Genomic DNA, 15,271 nt, shown 5'->3' with positions numbered 1-15,271 from the left:
GGTGCCTACAGAGAAGACCTGCGTGGCAAAAACCTAAACGAAGAGATGAGGGGCATGGAGAGGAGTAGGATAAGAGAATAAAGATAACAGTGGGGGGGAGACGTTAGTTTCCTTTATATCTTTTGTTACTGGCGGTAGCAGTGAAGTTAGAAACGGTTTTAAAACAAATTTCAGACAGGCATTTTCCAAAGGCAAGCCTGGAGCGCACGGATCTGTATAACCGCGGAAGGCCCTGTTTCCGGTCCCTTGCGCCTGCGCTCTTGCAGCCAAGAAGGCGGGAGGCTGGAGTAGAGGGAAGCCTGCAACCGGAAGTGAAGGCAGATTTCCCTCCTTCGTCGCTGTTGCTGCCGCCATACGCGCTCTCCCTGTTTAGGTAAGCTTTGGCCTTCGCTACAATCCGTTTCCATCTGCGCTTCTCCGCACCCATCCCGTCACATGGGTTCCTGATACCCTTTTCACAGGCGATGGTCTGGTCGCTGGGGCCTAGTTAGTCGCTATTTCCGTAGCTTGCATCCCTTTCGAGAGCAAAGAGCTCCTGGGGGAAGGAAGGGAAGCTAAGGGGGGACCCAATCCAAGATGGTGTCCTCGGCGCCATTGTGTTCGTTTTGCTCTCTTCTTCCAATGGGTTCTTCTCATATTGGAGGCCTCAGCATCAATGAGAGGCGGCGCTCGGCGTCCCTTGGTCTTGGTATTTGCGGAGGGCGGGGCTCTTCTCACCTTCCTTGTCCTTTCTTGAGCTCTTTCTCGGCCCTCGGTGGGACTGGGAGGAGGAGCTGGTTTCTGGGCCCAGTTGGATTTTTCTCACCTTGACTTGCCCAACTTAATTTGGAGTGCCTTCCAAGTGTTTACGATACGATTGGTGTCATTGTATGTTTCTCCGAAAGGAGTCTCACCTTCGTAGCGTAACAGTGATGTGAGACCACTTGGTAAAGATCCTGTTAAAGCCTGGGCGGGGATTGCCTTTCTCTGTCAACTATTAGCTTTCTTATTGTAGGGTGGAGACATGAATTTTGTTTTTTTGTGGCCGAGCCATTTGTCTTGCACCGCCCCTCCCCCCCATGCTAATTACACAAGGCTTTCTTAAACAGCGGAAGGGAGGATACTGAGAAGTGGGAGGCTGAGAGCTATGGGAGGTGGACGGCGGCCATATGATGTTTTCTTTTCGAAAGGTGAGCGCTTTGCGCAGTGATGACCCTCATCTATCACCCTTGACTGATGGCTGCTGAGTTAGGCATCCATAACGGTGGGATTATAATAGGGAAAGCGGAGTCTTCCTTTGAGGACTTTTCAGGACTCTACTTGTCATCTCCATTTTCCACTTTACTAAGTTATTAGTCATATTTTACCTTTTATTATCTATTCTATTTCCTCACTGTTACTTTCAGATCAAGAATTTATAAGTTGGTCTTCCCCTTCCAACTTTTCTGGTTTCCGCTACTGTGATTGCTAATCTTGTTGGGAACCTCTGTCCTAACCACTTTCCCTGGTACTGCTTTTTCTGTTCTGTTATATTTGCTTTTCGTTTTTATGTTTTGTATCTGTTTTTCTTTCCAGGTAAAAGTTTCCTGGTTTAGGGAAAGTGGGAACTGGGGATGGAAAAGAGGTGGTGAAGGCTGTGCTCGTGATTAAGTCTTGCTTTTTTTTTTTTCCCCCCTCCAGCTCTTCTGTTAGAAATAGTATCTTTGTTTTCCTTTGCTGTTCCTCAATCCCCTACTCTTCACCCCTTGTTTTCACCTATTTTGCGAGAACCCATCCAGATCCCCCTTCCCTTCTTCCCCTGCCGGCCCAGTTATGGCAGAGAACGATGTGGACAATGAGCTCTTGGACTATGAAGATGATGAGGTGGAGACAGCAGCTGGGGGAGATGGGGCTGAGGCCCCTGCCAAGAAGGATGTCAAGGGCTCCTATGTCTCCATCCACAGCTCTGGCTTTCGTGACTTCCTGCTCAAGCCAGAGTTGCTCCGGGCCATTGTCGACTGTGGCTTTGAGCATCCGTCAGAAGGTAAATTTTCTCTTGGGCATGTAGTGCTCACTGGGCTCTTTAAGGGTACAATACAAAGATGTGTTTGTCGTTGCTCAGGTGGTGGTAAGGGTTTATACTTAAGGCTAGATCAGGGCCAGGTGCAGTGGCTCACGCCTGTAATCCCAGCACTTTGGGAGGCCAAGGCAGGAGGGTGGTCACTTGAGCTCAAAAGTGCAAGAGAAGCCTGGGCAACATAGGGAGACTCCTGTCTCTACAAAACGTTCAGAAATTAAGCAGGTGAAGGTTGAGGCTTCAGTGAGCCGTGATTGCACCACTGTACACCAGCCGGGGCGACAGTGAGGAAGAAAAAATCAGGGGATAAGTATCAAAAACAATTTTGGATAGAGGAGGCTTATACAGGCTTATTCTTTCTTTCGTGATAGCACCAAAGTGCTAATGATCCAAAAGTGACTTCCGGGTCTGCCATTCATTCTTGTGACTGGCTTTTCTTGTCTGCTTATTTTTAATTTTGTCACTTGACTTCTAATTTTAAATTTCCAGAAAGGTCCTGCTTGGACCTGTAGTCTCCCTCTGTTGGGCCAGGCCAACTGTGGCCTCTGGAAACCTCTATGACTGGTTTAGAGATGACTGGCTTCTGGGTCAGGTACCAAGTCCTTCATTTTGTCCAGGGTTGTAGTTATGTGACCCGAAGTATGGCAACCTAAGCAGGAGAAGTGGTCTGTGGCAGGTATTCAAATGTCATGAATTGTTACAGATTAAGAAAAATAAGGACAGAGCCAGGATCATTGAAGGTGAGCGGTTGGTAGATGCAAGGGGTTTGTTACTAGGACTGGGAAGGCCTAGATCTGGAGGAGGCTAAAGCTAGGAGGAATTAGGAGAGTCTGATTTTGAGGTGAATGTAATTGAGCAGAGAGAGGTAAAATGGGTCTGGAAGTTGGCAAGAACCAGGTAAATACTAGACTTTGAGAATTGAGTGGTAAGAAATGGGCTTGGCATGGTGAAAAAGGTAGAGTTATCTGGAGACTGAAGTCTAATTTATCTTCCTCCCCCCCCCCCCCCACTTTTAGTCCAGCATGAGTGCATCCCTCAGGCCATTCTGGGAATGGATGTCCTGTGCCAGGCCAAGTCGGGCATGGGAAAGACAGCAGTGTTTGTCTTGGCCACACTGCAACAGCTGGAGCCAGTTACTGGGCAGGTATATTTGGGGAGAGTGCTGGGGAGGGGATTTTGGTTAGGACTATAAGGGAAGGGTGTTTTTGTCCTAGCTACATGATGCTTGCAGAGCCATGAGCACATGACCTCTGTTACCCTTGACAACCTGACAGCTGTGGGGGATGTTCTGTCGCAAGCGTGGGGTTCGTGATTTAGATCACAGAATTGAAGTCATTTATTATCGGCCCAGGTGTGTTTTTGTGACAGTCACTTCCCTAGAGGGGATAATGAAGGGCTACATTTACCATATGTCTCCGTCTACTTCCTGCCTAAGGTGTCTGTGCTGGTGATGTGTCACACTCGGGAGTTGGCTTTTCAGATCAGCAAGGAATATGAGCGCTTCTCTAAATACATGCCCAATGTCAAGGTAAGCCAAGGTAAAGAGACCTGAGAGTGAGGGTGTGGCAAGTTGGAGGGATAAGAAACTTGTAGGCCAATAGTCTCTTTAATTTTGGAGAAGCTTTAGTTTGCTGTGGTGTAACAGAGTGTTGAGTTCCTGTGTAACAGGAGGATTCGTAATTGGGCTATGGATGATGCTTAACACAAGACCACCCTTTTCTTACTACTTTATACTGACTTTGAATCATATCAGTTTAATAATTTTGGGGTATGTGGCAGAGAAAGCCGGAAACTTTAAAACAGCTCCAGTGGTGTATGAATATTGAGGATTCCGGCCAAGTGCACAATGGCTTACACCTGTAATCTCAGCAGTTTGGGAGGCCACGGCGTGTGGATCATTTGAGGTCAGGAGTTTAAGACCAATGTGGCCAACAGGTTGAAACCCTCTCTCTACTAAAAATGCAAAAATTAGCCGTGCATGGTGGCACACACCTATAGTCCCACCTGCTTGGGAGGCTGAGGCAGGAGAATCACTTGAACCCAGGAAGCAGAGGTTGTAGTGAGCTGAGATTGTGCCATTACACTCCAGCCTGGGTGGCAGAGTGAGACTCCCATCTCAAAAAAAAAGAAAAAACCTGATTGAAGTTAGGCATTTTTGGCAAGAATCCTTCATAGGTGATGCTGTATCTCCTGTTATGCCACAAATCTGGTCGACTTATGTTAGTTATTTTATTTTATTTTTATTTATTTGTTTTGAGATGGAGTCTCGCTGTGTCCCTCAGGCTGTGAGTGTAGTGGCGTGATCTCAGCTCACTGCAACCTGCGCCTCCCACATTCAAGCGATTCTCCCGCCTCAACCCCCCGAGTAGCTGGGACTACAGTGTGCCATCATGCCTGGCTAATTTTTGTTTTTTTTAGTAGTGACAGGGTTTCGCCATGTTGGCCAGGCTGGTCTCGAACTCCTGAGCTCAAGTGATCCACCCACCTCGGCCTCCCAAAGTGCTGGGATTACAGGTGTGAGCCACTGCACCTGGCCTCATTAATGATTTTAGATTTACCATAGGATTAGCGTCGTGACAGTCTGATTCCACAGTCGTTCTTTTCCCCCTTGAAACCAGAAAGTAGTTTCTGGTGTTATTTGATACTGTACCAAGGCCCAGATCCCCAAACAACTATTCACCTAATGGTTTTAACATGAAATGATAATATTTAGCCCGAAGCAGTAATTTCATGGGGTTTGTGTGAAAGAGTTTGAGATTCTGGGTTTATTTAGGAAAACTTAATGTTCCATGTGTTTTTTTGTGGTACTTTACACTAATCTGGTGATTTCTTGCTGTCCTTTATTTATTTATTTTTTATTTTTTGAGATGGAGTCTCGCTCTGTCATCCAGGCTGGAGTACAGTGGCTCAATCTCGCCTCACTGCAATCTCCACCTCCCGGGTTCAAGCGATTCTCCTGCCTCAGCCTCCCGGCTAATTTTTGTATTTTTTGTATTTTAGTAGTAAATTTGTAAATTTTGTATTTTAGTAGAGATGGGGTTTCACCATGTTGGCCAGGCTGGTCTTGAACTCCTGGCTTCAAGTGATCCACTTTTCTTGACCTCCCAAACTGCTGGGATTACAGGCGTGAGCCACTGGGCCTGGCTTTATTTTATTTTTATTCATTTTATTTTTTTTTGAGATGGAGTATCACTCTTGTTGCCCAGGCTGGAGTACAACGGTGGGATCTTGGCTCAACACAACCTCTGCCTCCCAGGTTCTCGTGCCTCAGCCTCCCGAGTAGCTGGAATTATAGGCGTGTGCCACCACACCTGGCTCCTTTATTTTTTAAATGAAGCCTGGCCTCATAAATGAAGGAAGTTGGTTAGATTAAGTCAGTAGAACTGAATTATTGTCCTGACTGCTCCGACTAGCCATGTAACTTTAGGCAGTCACCCTCAGTGTTTGGTGGGGGGGGGGACATAAAATTTTTAAATCAGGTGACCTCTAAAGTTAGTTTTAGTTTGGAAACATGCTAAAAATTGGTTTAGCTCAAACAGAGTGGGAACCCTGGGGGGATTGGACTCTTTCCTTCCTCTGTTTTGAGACTCTTTGCTTCTGGCTCGGCAGGTTGCTGTTTTTTTTGGTGGTCTGTCTATCAAGAAGGATGAAGAGGTGCTGAAGAAGAACTGCCCGCATATCGTCGTGGGGACTCCAGGCCGTATCCTAGCCCTGGCTCGAAATAAGAGCCTCAACCTCAAACACATTAAACACTTTATTTTGGATGAATGTGATAAGATGCTTGAACAGCTCGGTGAGTGGCAGTGCTGGGGCTTGGCTAATGCTGGGGAGTTGTTCTTTGGAGCCAAATGATGTTTATTTGAAACAGGAGCACCTCAGTGCAAGGACGACTCTTATCTATCACCCATGACTGATGGCTCTGGGTTCCCTGGTTGGTCTTTATTATGCTTTTAAGCACAGTAAAGGGTGTCATCTATCATCTTTCTATGATTTTTGTTTTTAACCTTTGAGAATAGGGGACTTTGATTATTTTAGGCATAAGTCATCACCACCACCACCGTTTTCATTATAGATTCATATACTGGGAGTCATAGGGGAGATTCTAAACTGAAAGAGAAGACAGTACCCTTCTGGCATCTCCAGCACAGCATTTACAGTCAGAATTTATAGCTGAATAAGTGTCTAGACTCAGGTCTGGGATTAATGTAGAGAGTGTTTGTAGCAGTTTGTGTGATGTGGTATTCTAGTGTGCCAGGTGGGGTTAATGGAAGATTTTTCTGTAAGAATTGAATCTTGGTGAATGAGAGTGGGGTTGGACATAGGCCCCATAAGTCATTACAAATGATCTTTGGCAATTCTATATGGTGAGCTATAAAGGTGGGCTCCAGGTAGGGATGTCATATTTGCCTGACTTGATAGAAAAGTAATCCAGAGAGTCATAGATGGACTCTGATATCTGGAATATAATATGTGCTTGATATTTGTAGTCTGCTGAAGGCTGACTGGGGCTTGGGCAGGAAAGGGTTGGGAGAAGGTCCCATAAAGCATGTTTTGAAGGCCTTGAGAGCCTCTGCACTGGGCTTTATCCCCATTTCATAGTTGGGAACTTTGGGGTTTTACCTTATTTCTTGCTTGGTTAAAACAAACAGCTGGAATCTGATCCCACTTCTTGATTCCAAGTCCATTGCTCTTTCCATTGTGTTGTTACTATTTCCAGCAATCTTCACCTCACTGGGAAGTCTACCTCTAATCTTTGTTTATCATACCTGCTTATTTTCTCCTACAATTTTTTTCCTTGTTCTTGTAGACATGCGTCGGGATGTCCAGGAAATTTTTCGCATGACCCCCCACGAGAAGCAGGTCATGATGTTCAGTGCTACCTTGAGCAAAGAGATCCGTCCAGTCTGCCGCAAGTTCATGCAAGATGTAAATACCCTTCTACCTTCTCTCCCTCCACTCCCCGCCCGCTGCCTCCTCCCCTTCCTCGCCCTCTTCCTCAGACTCCCTTGTCATTCAAGTGCCAAGAAGGCGGCTTGTGCCCAACTGGGAGTAATGACTCCTTGAAGAGACATACAGAAGCAGAGACAGCTAGTGTTAGGGCCTGCGCGGGTGCCAGGGAAACTCCGGAAGACTTGGTCGGGTTAATGTGAGAGCGGGTAGTGTTCGACTTTTTCATAAATCACAACATTTTTGAACCTCTTCTCCCTTCGGGGGAGGGCAGGATTTTTCTGCCCTACCACCCACCCATCCATCGTCTCTTACATGCCCCCTACAGCCACGCACCCTCAAGGTGGCATCGAGCATACAGCTGGAGCCTTCTGCTCACCAAAACTCCTACTTCCCGGTGGCAGGAGAGCAAGAGAGGGACAGACAGATGGCAGGGCATGTCCAAAAGAAGAGCATCAGCACAAATGAATCCTCCCCTTCCCCACCTCCAGGGGTGGGGGCCTTTGGCACCTCAATCCCCGATACCCTACTCCTTCCCACCCACATCTCCTTGCACCCATCTGGAACCTCGGTTGATGTGAGCCGGCAACAGAGAAGCACCGTGGCGCGGCGAGGGAATGCAGACGGCACCCAGCGGTGGATGGCGGCAGCGGAGGCCGCGGGGAAACCTGACCAGGAAGCTGAGGACCAAACCAGCCTCTTTTTCCGTTCCCGGTTTTTTTCCTGAACCCAACGCGTGCCGTGCCCCGTTTCCCCCAATATGTGTTGGGGAGGGGTGTCCTGAATGGGGTGGTAGATTTTTTTTCTTAAAAAAATTTTTTTGTTTTTTTTAATACTCAGAGGAGAGGGACATAGGAAAGGTAAAGTGGATGTAATCGGGTGGTTGTTAGGGTTTGGGGCTAGGTGGGGCCAATTGCATAAGCAGTGGAGTGTGTTCTTCCCCTCCCTGCAGTGTTCCTTCCCGTGGGATGATCACTCTTTAGCTGTATTTGGGGCTAGAATGAGATTTGAAGGAGGCCATGGAACTTCTCTTTAGAAAGCCTGCCTTGGCTGGGCCTGGTGGCTCACCTCTAATCCCAGCACTTTGGGAGGCCAAGGTGGGAGGATTGCTTGAGCCCAGGAATTTGAGACTAGCTGGGGCAGTGTAGTGAGACTTTGTCTCTACCAGAAAAACCGGGCGTGGTGGCGCATGCCTGTAGTCCCAGCTACTTGGGAGGCTGAGGCAGGAGGGTTTGCTTGAGCCCGGGACGTGGAGGCGGCAGTAAGCTGTAATTGTGCCACTGTACTCCAGCCTGGGTGATAGAGTGAGACCCTGTATCAAAACAAAAAAAACAAAACCTGCCTTCTGGGATTGGGCTTCTGGTTTTTTTCCCATGACACACGCATCCTTTCCTATTTTGTCCTCCGGGTCTTCATATTAACTATCTTCCCCCAGGATAGTATAAAAAGTGTTAGGAAAGTTGGGCTTTGGAGTTGTGGTAATTTCTGTCTTTGTTACTTTCCTCCCCTTCAGGGGGTTTTTTAATTTTAAAGATGAATGCAGTGAGGTATAATGGTGTGTGCCTGTAGTCCCAGCTATTCAGGAGACTGAAGCAGGAGGATCACTTGAGCCCAGGAATTTGAGGCTATAGTGTGCTATGATTGTGCCAGTGAATAGCCACTGCACTCCAGCCTGGGCAACATGGTGAGATCCTGTCCCTTAAAAGCGTATCTGCTGCTCTGAATTTGGTATTTTAACACCACTTACTGATACCTTCCCTGTAAACCTGTAGATGGTTTAATTCTTAGTCAAGAGACCAGTCTCATCTAAAACTATCCTGCTGTGGTCTGACGGCAAGTAACTCATCTTGAGTAATTTTTGTTTCTCCTTAAGTGGCATTTTGACTGTCCATTGCAGCATTCTGATCTTAAAAGACATCCACTTTGCTAATGCACTCGAGATTCTCTTAGTTGAAGTAGGAGAATCAAATGGAGCAGTTGTCCTCCCCCCACCCCATGTTCTTAGAAGCAACTCTGATGGAGTTATTCTGACCTTGAGTCACTGCCTCCCATCATTTCCCAGATGTTTGGTCCTTGCTCTCCCTTTGAGAATCATCTCCCATTTTCTTTCCTCTCCCACCTCTATTTGAGGTAATGGCATCTGTGCCATTGGGTGGTTTCACTGCTCCTTGACTTCATTTGCAGTTTCTTTCCCATGATAGTTTTTAGTTGGGCAGTCTTAAAACTCATCTGATAGGAAGGAAATTAGATGTAATGTGAGAGAGACCACAGTAAAATGTGGGTATTTTTGGGAGTGGGGTGGGGTTTTCAATCTTCTCTTTCCTCCCCATCCCCCCATGGGGTGTATTGGAGATCAACTTCCTCCACCCCCCCAGGTTTAACCCCCCCACTCTGCCCTCCTCCCGTTCCCCACCCCCTTCCTCCCCCCCAGCCAATGGAGATCTTCGTGGATGATGAGACGAAGTTGACGCTGCATGGGTTGCAGCAGTACTACGTGAAACTGAAGGACAACGAGAAGAACCGGAAGCTCTTTGACCTTCTGGATGTCCTTGAGTTCAACCAGGTCAGTTAGACGTCCAGTAGGGGGATGAGCATTGGAGCACTCCAGCTGTAGCAGAAACCTGGATATTAAGTACACTTTTATTGAGGAAATCACATGGGTGATGTGGGAGAGAATAATGAGGGTATAAATATCTTAGGGGCTGAGCATGAGTAAGGTGGGAGCTGCTTTTCTATTCTATGGCTGGCACGGGTATGTCCTCAATAACCTCAAGCAAAATAAACTTCAAAAATTAAGATCCTTGGCCAGGCACAGTGGCTTATGTGTGTAATCCCAGCACTTGGGGAGGCTGAGGGAGGTGGATCACTTGAGTCCAGGAGTTTGAGACCAGTCTGGGCAACATGGCGAAACTTCATCACTACCAAAGAAGAAAAAAATTAGCCAGGTGTGGTGGTGTATGCCTGTAGTCCCAGATACTCTGGTGGCTGAGGTGAGAGGATAGCTTGAGCCCAGGAGATTGAGGCTGCAGTGAACTATGATTGCACTACTGTGCTCCAGCTTGGGCAACAGAGTGAGATCTTGTTTCCAAAAGTCCTTGAAGGAATTTAGGAAGTTGTTAAAAGTCTTGAAACGATTTTTGGGGGCATGTTAGGGTTCTTGAATGTTTAATTCCTCTAATAACTGCTTATTCAAGAGAAGCATTTCTGACTGGGTGCAGGGCAGTGGCTCATGCCCATAATCCCAGTACTTTGGGAGGCTGAGGCAGGAGCATCGCTTGAGCCCAGGACTTCAAGACCAGCCTGGGTAACATAGGGAGACGCCCGTCTCTACAAATAGTAAAAATAAAAAATAAAAATAAAAAAAGTAGCTGGACGTGGTGGTGTGCACCTGTGGTCCCAGCTGCTTGGGATGCTGAGGTGGAAGGATCTCTTGAGCCCAGGAGGGTGGAGGCTGCAGTGACTTGTGATTGTACCACTGCACTCCAGTCTGGGGGACAGAGTGAGACCCCATCTCAAAAAAGTGTTTAATTAATATACTTGTGAGTGGTCTATTTGCATTTAAAACTACTTTCTAGAATTAGGATAGCTCCCTTAGGTTTAATATTTTGGTGAGCAGGAATATCAGTTACCCCTCCAGATCTTAATTCTAGTTTTTTATCACTTTTTCATGAGGTGATCTCATCCTCATCTCCTAGCATGTCTGGCAATTTTGATTTCTGAACTCTGCTACCTCAGAGGCCAGCTTCCTTAGGGAAAAATCAGTGCTGAAATAGTTATATTTCCTTTTCTGCTCTAAATATATAGTGGGGGAATAAGAGAAATGAAGAGGAATTCCTGAGAACGTAATTACTAGAAACTCCCCTCTCCCACGTAATGCCTCTCACACACCATGGACACCTATTCCCCCAATTTGCGACCCCCCACCCCACCCCACAACAGGTGGTGATCTTTGTGAAGTCTGTGCAGCGGTGCATTGCCTTGGCCCAGCTACTAGTGGAGCAGAACTTCCCAGCCATTGCCATCCACCGTGGGATGCCGCAGGAGGAGAGGTGAGCTGAAGATGGGAAAGATATTTTGTGTCCTTGGGAGAAAAAGACAGTTGAGAGAAGGGAATCTCAACATGTTTTAAATTTCCTTTCTCACAAAGGCTTTCTCGGTATCAGCAGTTTAAAGATTTTCAACGACGAATTCTTGTGGCTACCAACCTATTTGGCCGAGGCATGGACATCGAGCGGGTGAACATTGCTTTTAATTATGACATGCCTGAGGATTCTGACACCTACCTGCATCGGGTAAACCTCACAGGCTGAAAAAATCCCACTCTCCCATTCCCTTGTTTTATGTTTGTACATCTTCATTCCTGCCTCTGGGTCTCTTTCCTCTTCGGTCTTCCAGTGCTACCCTCTGTCTCCCTCCAGGTGGCCAGAGCAGGCCGGTTTGGCACCAAGGGCTTGGCTATCACATTTGTGTCCGATGAGAATGATGCCAAGATCCTCAATGATGTGCAGGATCGCTTTGAGGTCAATATTAGTGAGCTGCCTGATGAGATAGACATCTCCTCCTACAGTGAGTACTGATCTCATGAAACCCTTTAGGTCCTCCCTGTTCCTTAGTGTGTTTGTCCTAAATCCCATCACATAGGTCATGGGCATCTGATGCATAATGGACACTTGACTGGTTCATGCCTCCTGGTCTTTGATGCTGTGTTGGGATGTTTTTCTGACCTTTATGTGGGGTTTCTGTCTTCTCTCATCATATTACATCCCTTCCCTCACCCCCACGTCCGTCCTCTGAACCCAGGCAGTACACCAGTGTCTGCATGTGTGCCGTGTGTTTCTGCCTCACTTTCCCCTTTTCATGCCTTATTCTGACCATGCTACGTTTTCTTCTCAGTTGAACAGACACGGTAGAAGACTCGCCCATTTTGGAATGTGACCGTCTGTCCTTCAGGAGAGGACACCAGGGTGGGGGTGAAGGAGACACTACTGCCCCCACCCCTGACAGCCCCCACCCCATGGCTTCCATCTTTTGCATCACCACCACTCCTGAACCCCCATTTCTGATTTGTCAGAATTTTTTTTTAACAAAACTAAAAATGAAACACATGTGTCTGTGGTATCTATAAGTGCTTCGTCCCTTTATTGTATTTGGGGTGAGGTTATTTTAGGGCATGGTCCAGGGTGAATTCCTATAAGGCCTGGGTGCCCTGCCTGCTGTGAGATCAAAGGGGAATGGGACTAAGACTGCAGAGCCCTGGCTCCCCCACTGCCTGCCAATTGCCTGCGCTTTGTGGTCTCTTCCACTTTCTCTGGCCTGGGAAGACGCTGGGGTGTTTATGATCCCAAGGCTCCTGGTGGGTGGTGCATGTATTTTCAGTGCCGGAGGGTGCTGTGGGCACTGGGGGAAACTTAGGCGCCTCCTCCAAGGCTCTCTCGGTGCCTCCTCATCTGTTCCTTCAGCTTCTGGATCTTGAGCACCAGGGCTTGGGCCTCCCAGGCTCCCTCCTGCCCTTCAAGGAGGGCCTGGTACAGCTCCAGCTGCTGCTCCAACAACTCTTCAGCTCGGGCCAGCTCAGCTGTGCGGTGGGTCCCAGGGCCCTGGTCAGGGAATTAGGGGAGGAAGCATCAGCCAGGGCAGGGGGCCGAGGCCCTGGGAAGCTTTGTCGCAGGCTGTGGCTGGAAGTGAGAAATTCCACCTTCCCTATTCGTTTTTGAACCGGTCGTTTAAGGACACCTGTACTGAGAAGGCCAGGTAGCTTCCTGTCTTGGGCATAGGCCTCTGGGTGGTAATAGGGGGAGCAAATAGAGTTCCCTGGCCCAGGGGCTGTAACTGGCTTCCTTGAACAAGGATATGGGGTCACTGGAAAGAGGATCAGCCGCTCCTCCCCGCTAAGAAATAATTAACTGTTAGGTGAGGGGGAATAGATCCTGTTCAAGGACTTTGTGGACTGTGCTGTTGTGGGTGGGGGTGGGGTGAGGGAAGGGAACCCTGAGGTCTGGGCTGGGGGAGGTGGGGAGAGGAGTTGGTAGCTGAACTAAGATAAGAGCTGCAGGGGTAGGCATGGTGTGGGGTGGTGCAGGGTGGGATTGAGGGTTTTTTTTTCCTCACACCCCAGTGTAAATTCTCACACCCTCTGTTCCTACCTTTGGTGCCACTTACCCTGGGAGGGGACGTCATCTTCCCATTTCCTCTGGAGCTGGTCTGCTCTTCCATGCTTGCCTTGGGGTTTTGGGAGCAGCACCCATGGGAGCCCTGGGGTGCCAAGGACCAGGAGGGCAGAAGGAGGCGAAGGAAATGGTACCGAGAAAGCCAGGGCAGAGGGAGGACCATGGCGGGTGACCTGGCAGGGAGCTGTGTGAGCTGTCCAACGGCCACCAGGAACTGGTTCCCTCCAGGACTTGGCCTCACTTGAGTGCCTGGCCCTGCCCAGGCCCCAGCCCCCAGCCCTGCCCCTGCCCCTGCCCCACTCTGCCCCACGTCTCTCCCAGCCTGGCCCCAGACAGAGTCCAGGAACAACTCCTGTTCCTGATGTGAAAAATGTCCCTGCCAGTTTAGGCAGAACTTGCTTTAGAGCACTGGTGCCCAGCCTACCACAGGTCTGTGATTTTTTTTTTTTGATCTAGTGTTTATTAGGTATGAATTTTACAAACATTAGCGGTAGCTGTGGAGCTGGAGAGTATTGCACCTTCTCCAAGCTGCATGGCGAGAACCACCAATAGTGTGGTAGAACTTACAGCCCTTTCCAAGGCCGTGGCTCTCTTGGCCTGCAGATAGCCTACGCATCTCCCTATGCTTGTTGTGGACCACTGGGTGTCAGGTTTCCTTCTGATAGTGTTATGGAATGGATCAACTAGGATAGCCTCAAAAACTTTGTATGTGGAATCTTTAACCAGCCCAGTGAGAATTCAGGACTCAGAGCCCCACAGTGGCATCCAGCTTGCTCTTCTGTAACAGACTGAAGGCTTTAAGCAAACTAGCTGGTTAACACCATGATAGACAGGCTTGCTGTTAAGTTGCCTTCTTAGGAACTAGATTTTCAGCCACCACGGCGCTTATATATAACATAACCTTGCTTGGCTGTAGCCCAGTAGCGTGCTTTATTGGGCTGGGTGGGGCGGGGATCCCTGTGGAGAGCAGAGAGCTGGTGGTACTGCCAGCAGCGGACCCTCAGAAGAAAGCTCATGACATCAGACTGCTTCTTCCATAGCTTCTGGATGTACTTGTATGCACCATCTTGGTTTACCCAGTGGCTGCTGCCAGACAGAAAGGAAAGGCTACCACAGGTCTTGTGTCTTTTTTTTTTTTTTTTTTTTTTTTTGAGACGGAGTCTCGCTCTGTCGCCCAGGCTGGAGTGCAGTGGCGCAATCTGGGCTCACTGCAAGCTCTGCCTCCCGGGTTCACGCCATTCTCCTGCCTCACCCTCCCGAGTAGCTGGGACTACAGGTGCCCGCCACCACGCCTGGCCAATTTTTTGTATTTTTAGCGGAGACGGGGTTTCACCGTGTTAGCCAGGGTGGTCTCGATCTCCTGACCTCGTGATCCGCCCGTCTTGGCCTCCCAAAGTGCTGGGATTACAGGCGTGAGCCACCGCACCCGGCATGCCTTTTTCTTAACACTGTCTTTTCTCACTTCACTCTGCAAGGTAGGAATTACCTCACTGGTTTGTACCTGAGGAAACTGGCTCAGATGGTTTCATTCAGCATTCACTGGGGAAGTGTCTGTTGGGGGCAGCTCTAGGCTGGATGTGCTCGAAGGTCCACAGCTGGTTGTTGGTAGGGCCTGGAGGGTTCATGTCTAGGTCCACCTGACTTGAAAGCTCATCCTGACCTTGCTTAAGTGCTGATTCCCCTTTGCAGATGTACCTTTTATTGTGCTTCCCTTTATTGCTCTTTGCAGATGCTGTTTTTTATTTAGAGATTGGAGGCTTGTGGCAACCCTGTGTCAAGCACATCAAACAGGTCTATTGGTGCTATTTTTCCAACAGCAGGCAGACATCATGTCTCCATGTCACGCTGCGGAATTCTCAAAATGTTTCAAGCGTTTTCATTATTATACTTGTTACAGTGACCTGTAATCAGTTACTGAAGTTAACTATTGTGATTGTTTTGGGACACCATGAGCGATGCTCATATAAGACAGCAAACTTAATGGAAAAATGTGTGTGTTGTGACTGCTTCACCAACTGGCCATTCTCCTGACTCTGCTTTCCAGGCCTCCCTATTCCCTGAGGCACAACAATATTGAAAGGAATAATCCATGCGGCAAATGGCAAACATCATTGTCTTATTT

The 15,271-nt window shown here is 48.3% G+C and overlaps 2 protein-coding genes, 2 non-coding genes and 1 pseudogene across 8 annotated transcripts; 3 read left to right on the top strand and 2 right to left on the bottom strand.

The window, feature by feature from the left end:
- The first annotated feature begins 174 nt into the window (after nt 1-174).
- Nucleotides 175-12,083, top strand: DDX39B (DExD-box helicase 39B). Of its 5 annotated transcripts, none has more exons than XM_009450854.4 (11): nt 175-373; nt 1,790-2,002; nt 3,052-3,179; nt 3,471-3,563; nt 5,645-5,828; nt 6,843-6,961; nt 9,414-9,545; nt 10,922-11,031; nt 11,130-11,274; nt 11,401-11,548; nt 11,876-12,083. In XM_009450854.4, the coding sequence occupies exons 2-11, from the start codon at nt 1,792-1,794 to the stop codon at nt 11,890-11,892; spliced, it is 1,287 nt and encodes a 428-aa protein (XP_009449129.2). In that variant the 5' UTR covers nt 175-373; nt 1,790-1,791; the 3' UTR covers nt 11,893-12,083. The 5 variants fall into 5 exon arrangements, with proteins under 5 accessions (XP_009449129.2, XP_009449127.2, XP_063668033.1 ...); XM_009450852.4 differs by having other exon boundaries at nt 1,660-2,002; XM_063811963.1 differs by having other exon boundaries at nt 368-1,169; nt 1,660-2,002.
- On the top strand, nt 1,144-1,221 carry LOC112209647 (small nucleolar RNA SNORD83). Its single transcript, XR_002944470.1, has one exon. It is a non-coding gene; the product is annotated as a small nucleolar RNA SNORD83 (small nucleolar RNA).
- Nucleotides 5,879-5,954, top strand: LOC112209648 (small nucleolar RNA SNORD83). The gene has a single exon (XR_002944471.1). It is a non-coding gene; the product is annotated as a small nucleolar RNA SNORD83 (small nucleolar RNA).
- A 10-nt stretch (nt 12,084-12,093) lies between the features above and the next one.
- Nucleotides 12,094-13,365, bottom strand: MCCD1 (mitochondrial coiled-coil domain 1). The gene is made up of 2 exons (XM_001152701.7): nt 13,142-13,365; nt 12,094-12,579 (listed from the first exon to the last, which is right to left on the bottom strand). Exons 1-2 carry the CDS (start codon nt 13,310-13,312, stop codon nt 12,391-12,393), a joined length of 360 nt encoding a protein of 119 aa, XP_001152701.1. The 5' UTR covers nt 13,313-13,365; the 3' UTR covers nt 12,094-12,390.
- Nucleotides 13,366-13,605: 240 nt separating this feature from the next.
- LOC104006804 (large ribosomal subunit protein eL15-like) lies at nt 13,606-14,260 on the bottom strand (annotated as a pseudogene).
- Nucleotides 14,261-15,271: the final 1,011 nt, after the last annotated feature.

Source organism: Pan troglodytes, chromosome 5 (genome assembly GCF_028858775.2).
Source record: "Pan troglodytes isolate AG18354 chromosome 5, NHGRI_mPanTro3-v2.0_pri, whole genome shotgun sequence".
NCBI classification, from domain to species: domain Eukaryota; kingdom Metazoa; phylum Chordata; class Mammalia; order Primates; family Hominidae; genus Pan; species Pan troglodytes.
The sequence above is the reverse complement of the archived record's forward strand: the minus strand, read 5'-3'. Positions and strand labels throughout refer to the sequence as shown.

Bases quoted from the DNA above. Each gene is read 5' to 3' on its own strand.
- DDX39B (XM_009450850.4), top strand. From the start codon at position 577: ATGGTGTCCTCGGCGCCATTGTGTTCGTTTTGCTCTCTTCTTCCAATG. The intron at 3,180-3,470 runs GTATATTTGGGG...TTCCTGCCTAAG, and splicing joins TGGAGCCAGTTACTGGGCAG to GTGTCTGTGCTGGTGATGTG. The intron at 11,032-11,129 runs GTGAGCTGAAGA...TTTCTCACAAAG, and splicing joins GGGATGCCGCAGGAGGAGAG to GCTTTCTCGGTATCAGCAGT.
- MCCD1 (XM_001152701.7), bottom strand. From the start codon at position 13,312: ATGGTCCTCCCTCTGCCCTGGCTTTCTCGGTACCATTTCCTTCGCCTC. The intron at 12,580-13,141 runs GTAAGTGGCACC...TTCCCTGACCAG, and splicing joins AGATGACGTCCCCTCCCAGG to GGCCCTGGGACCCACCGCAC.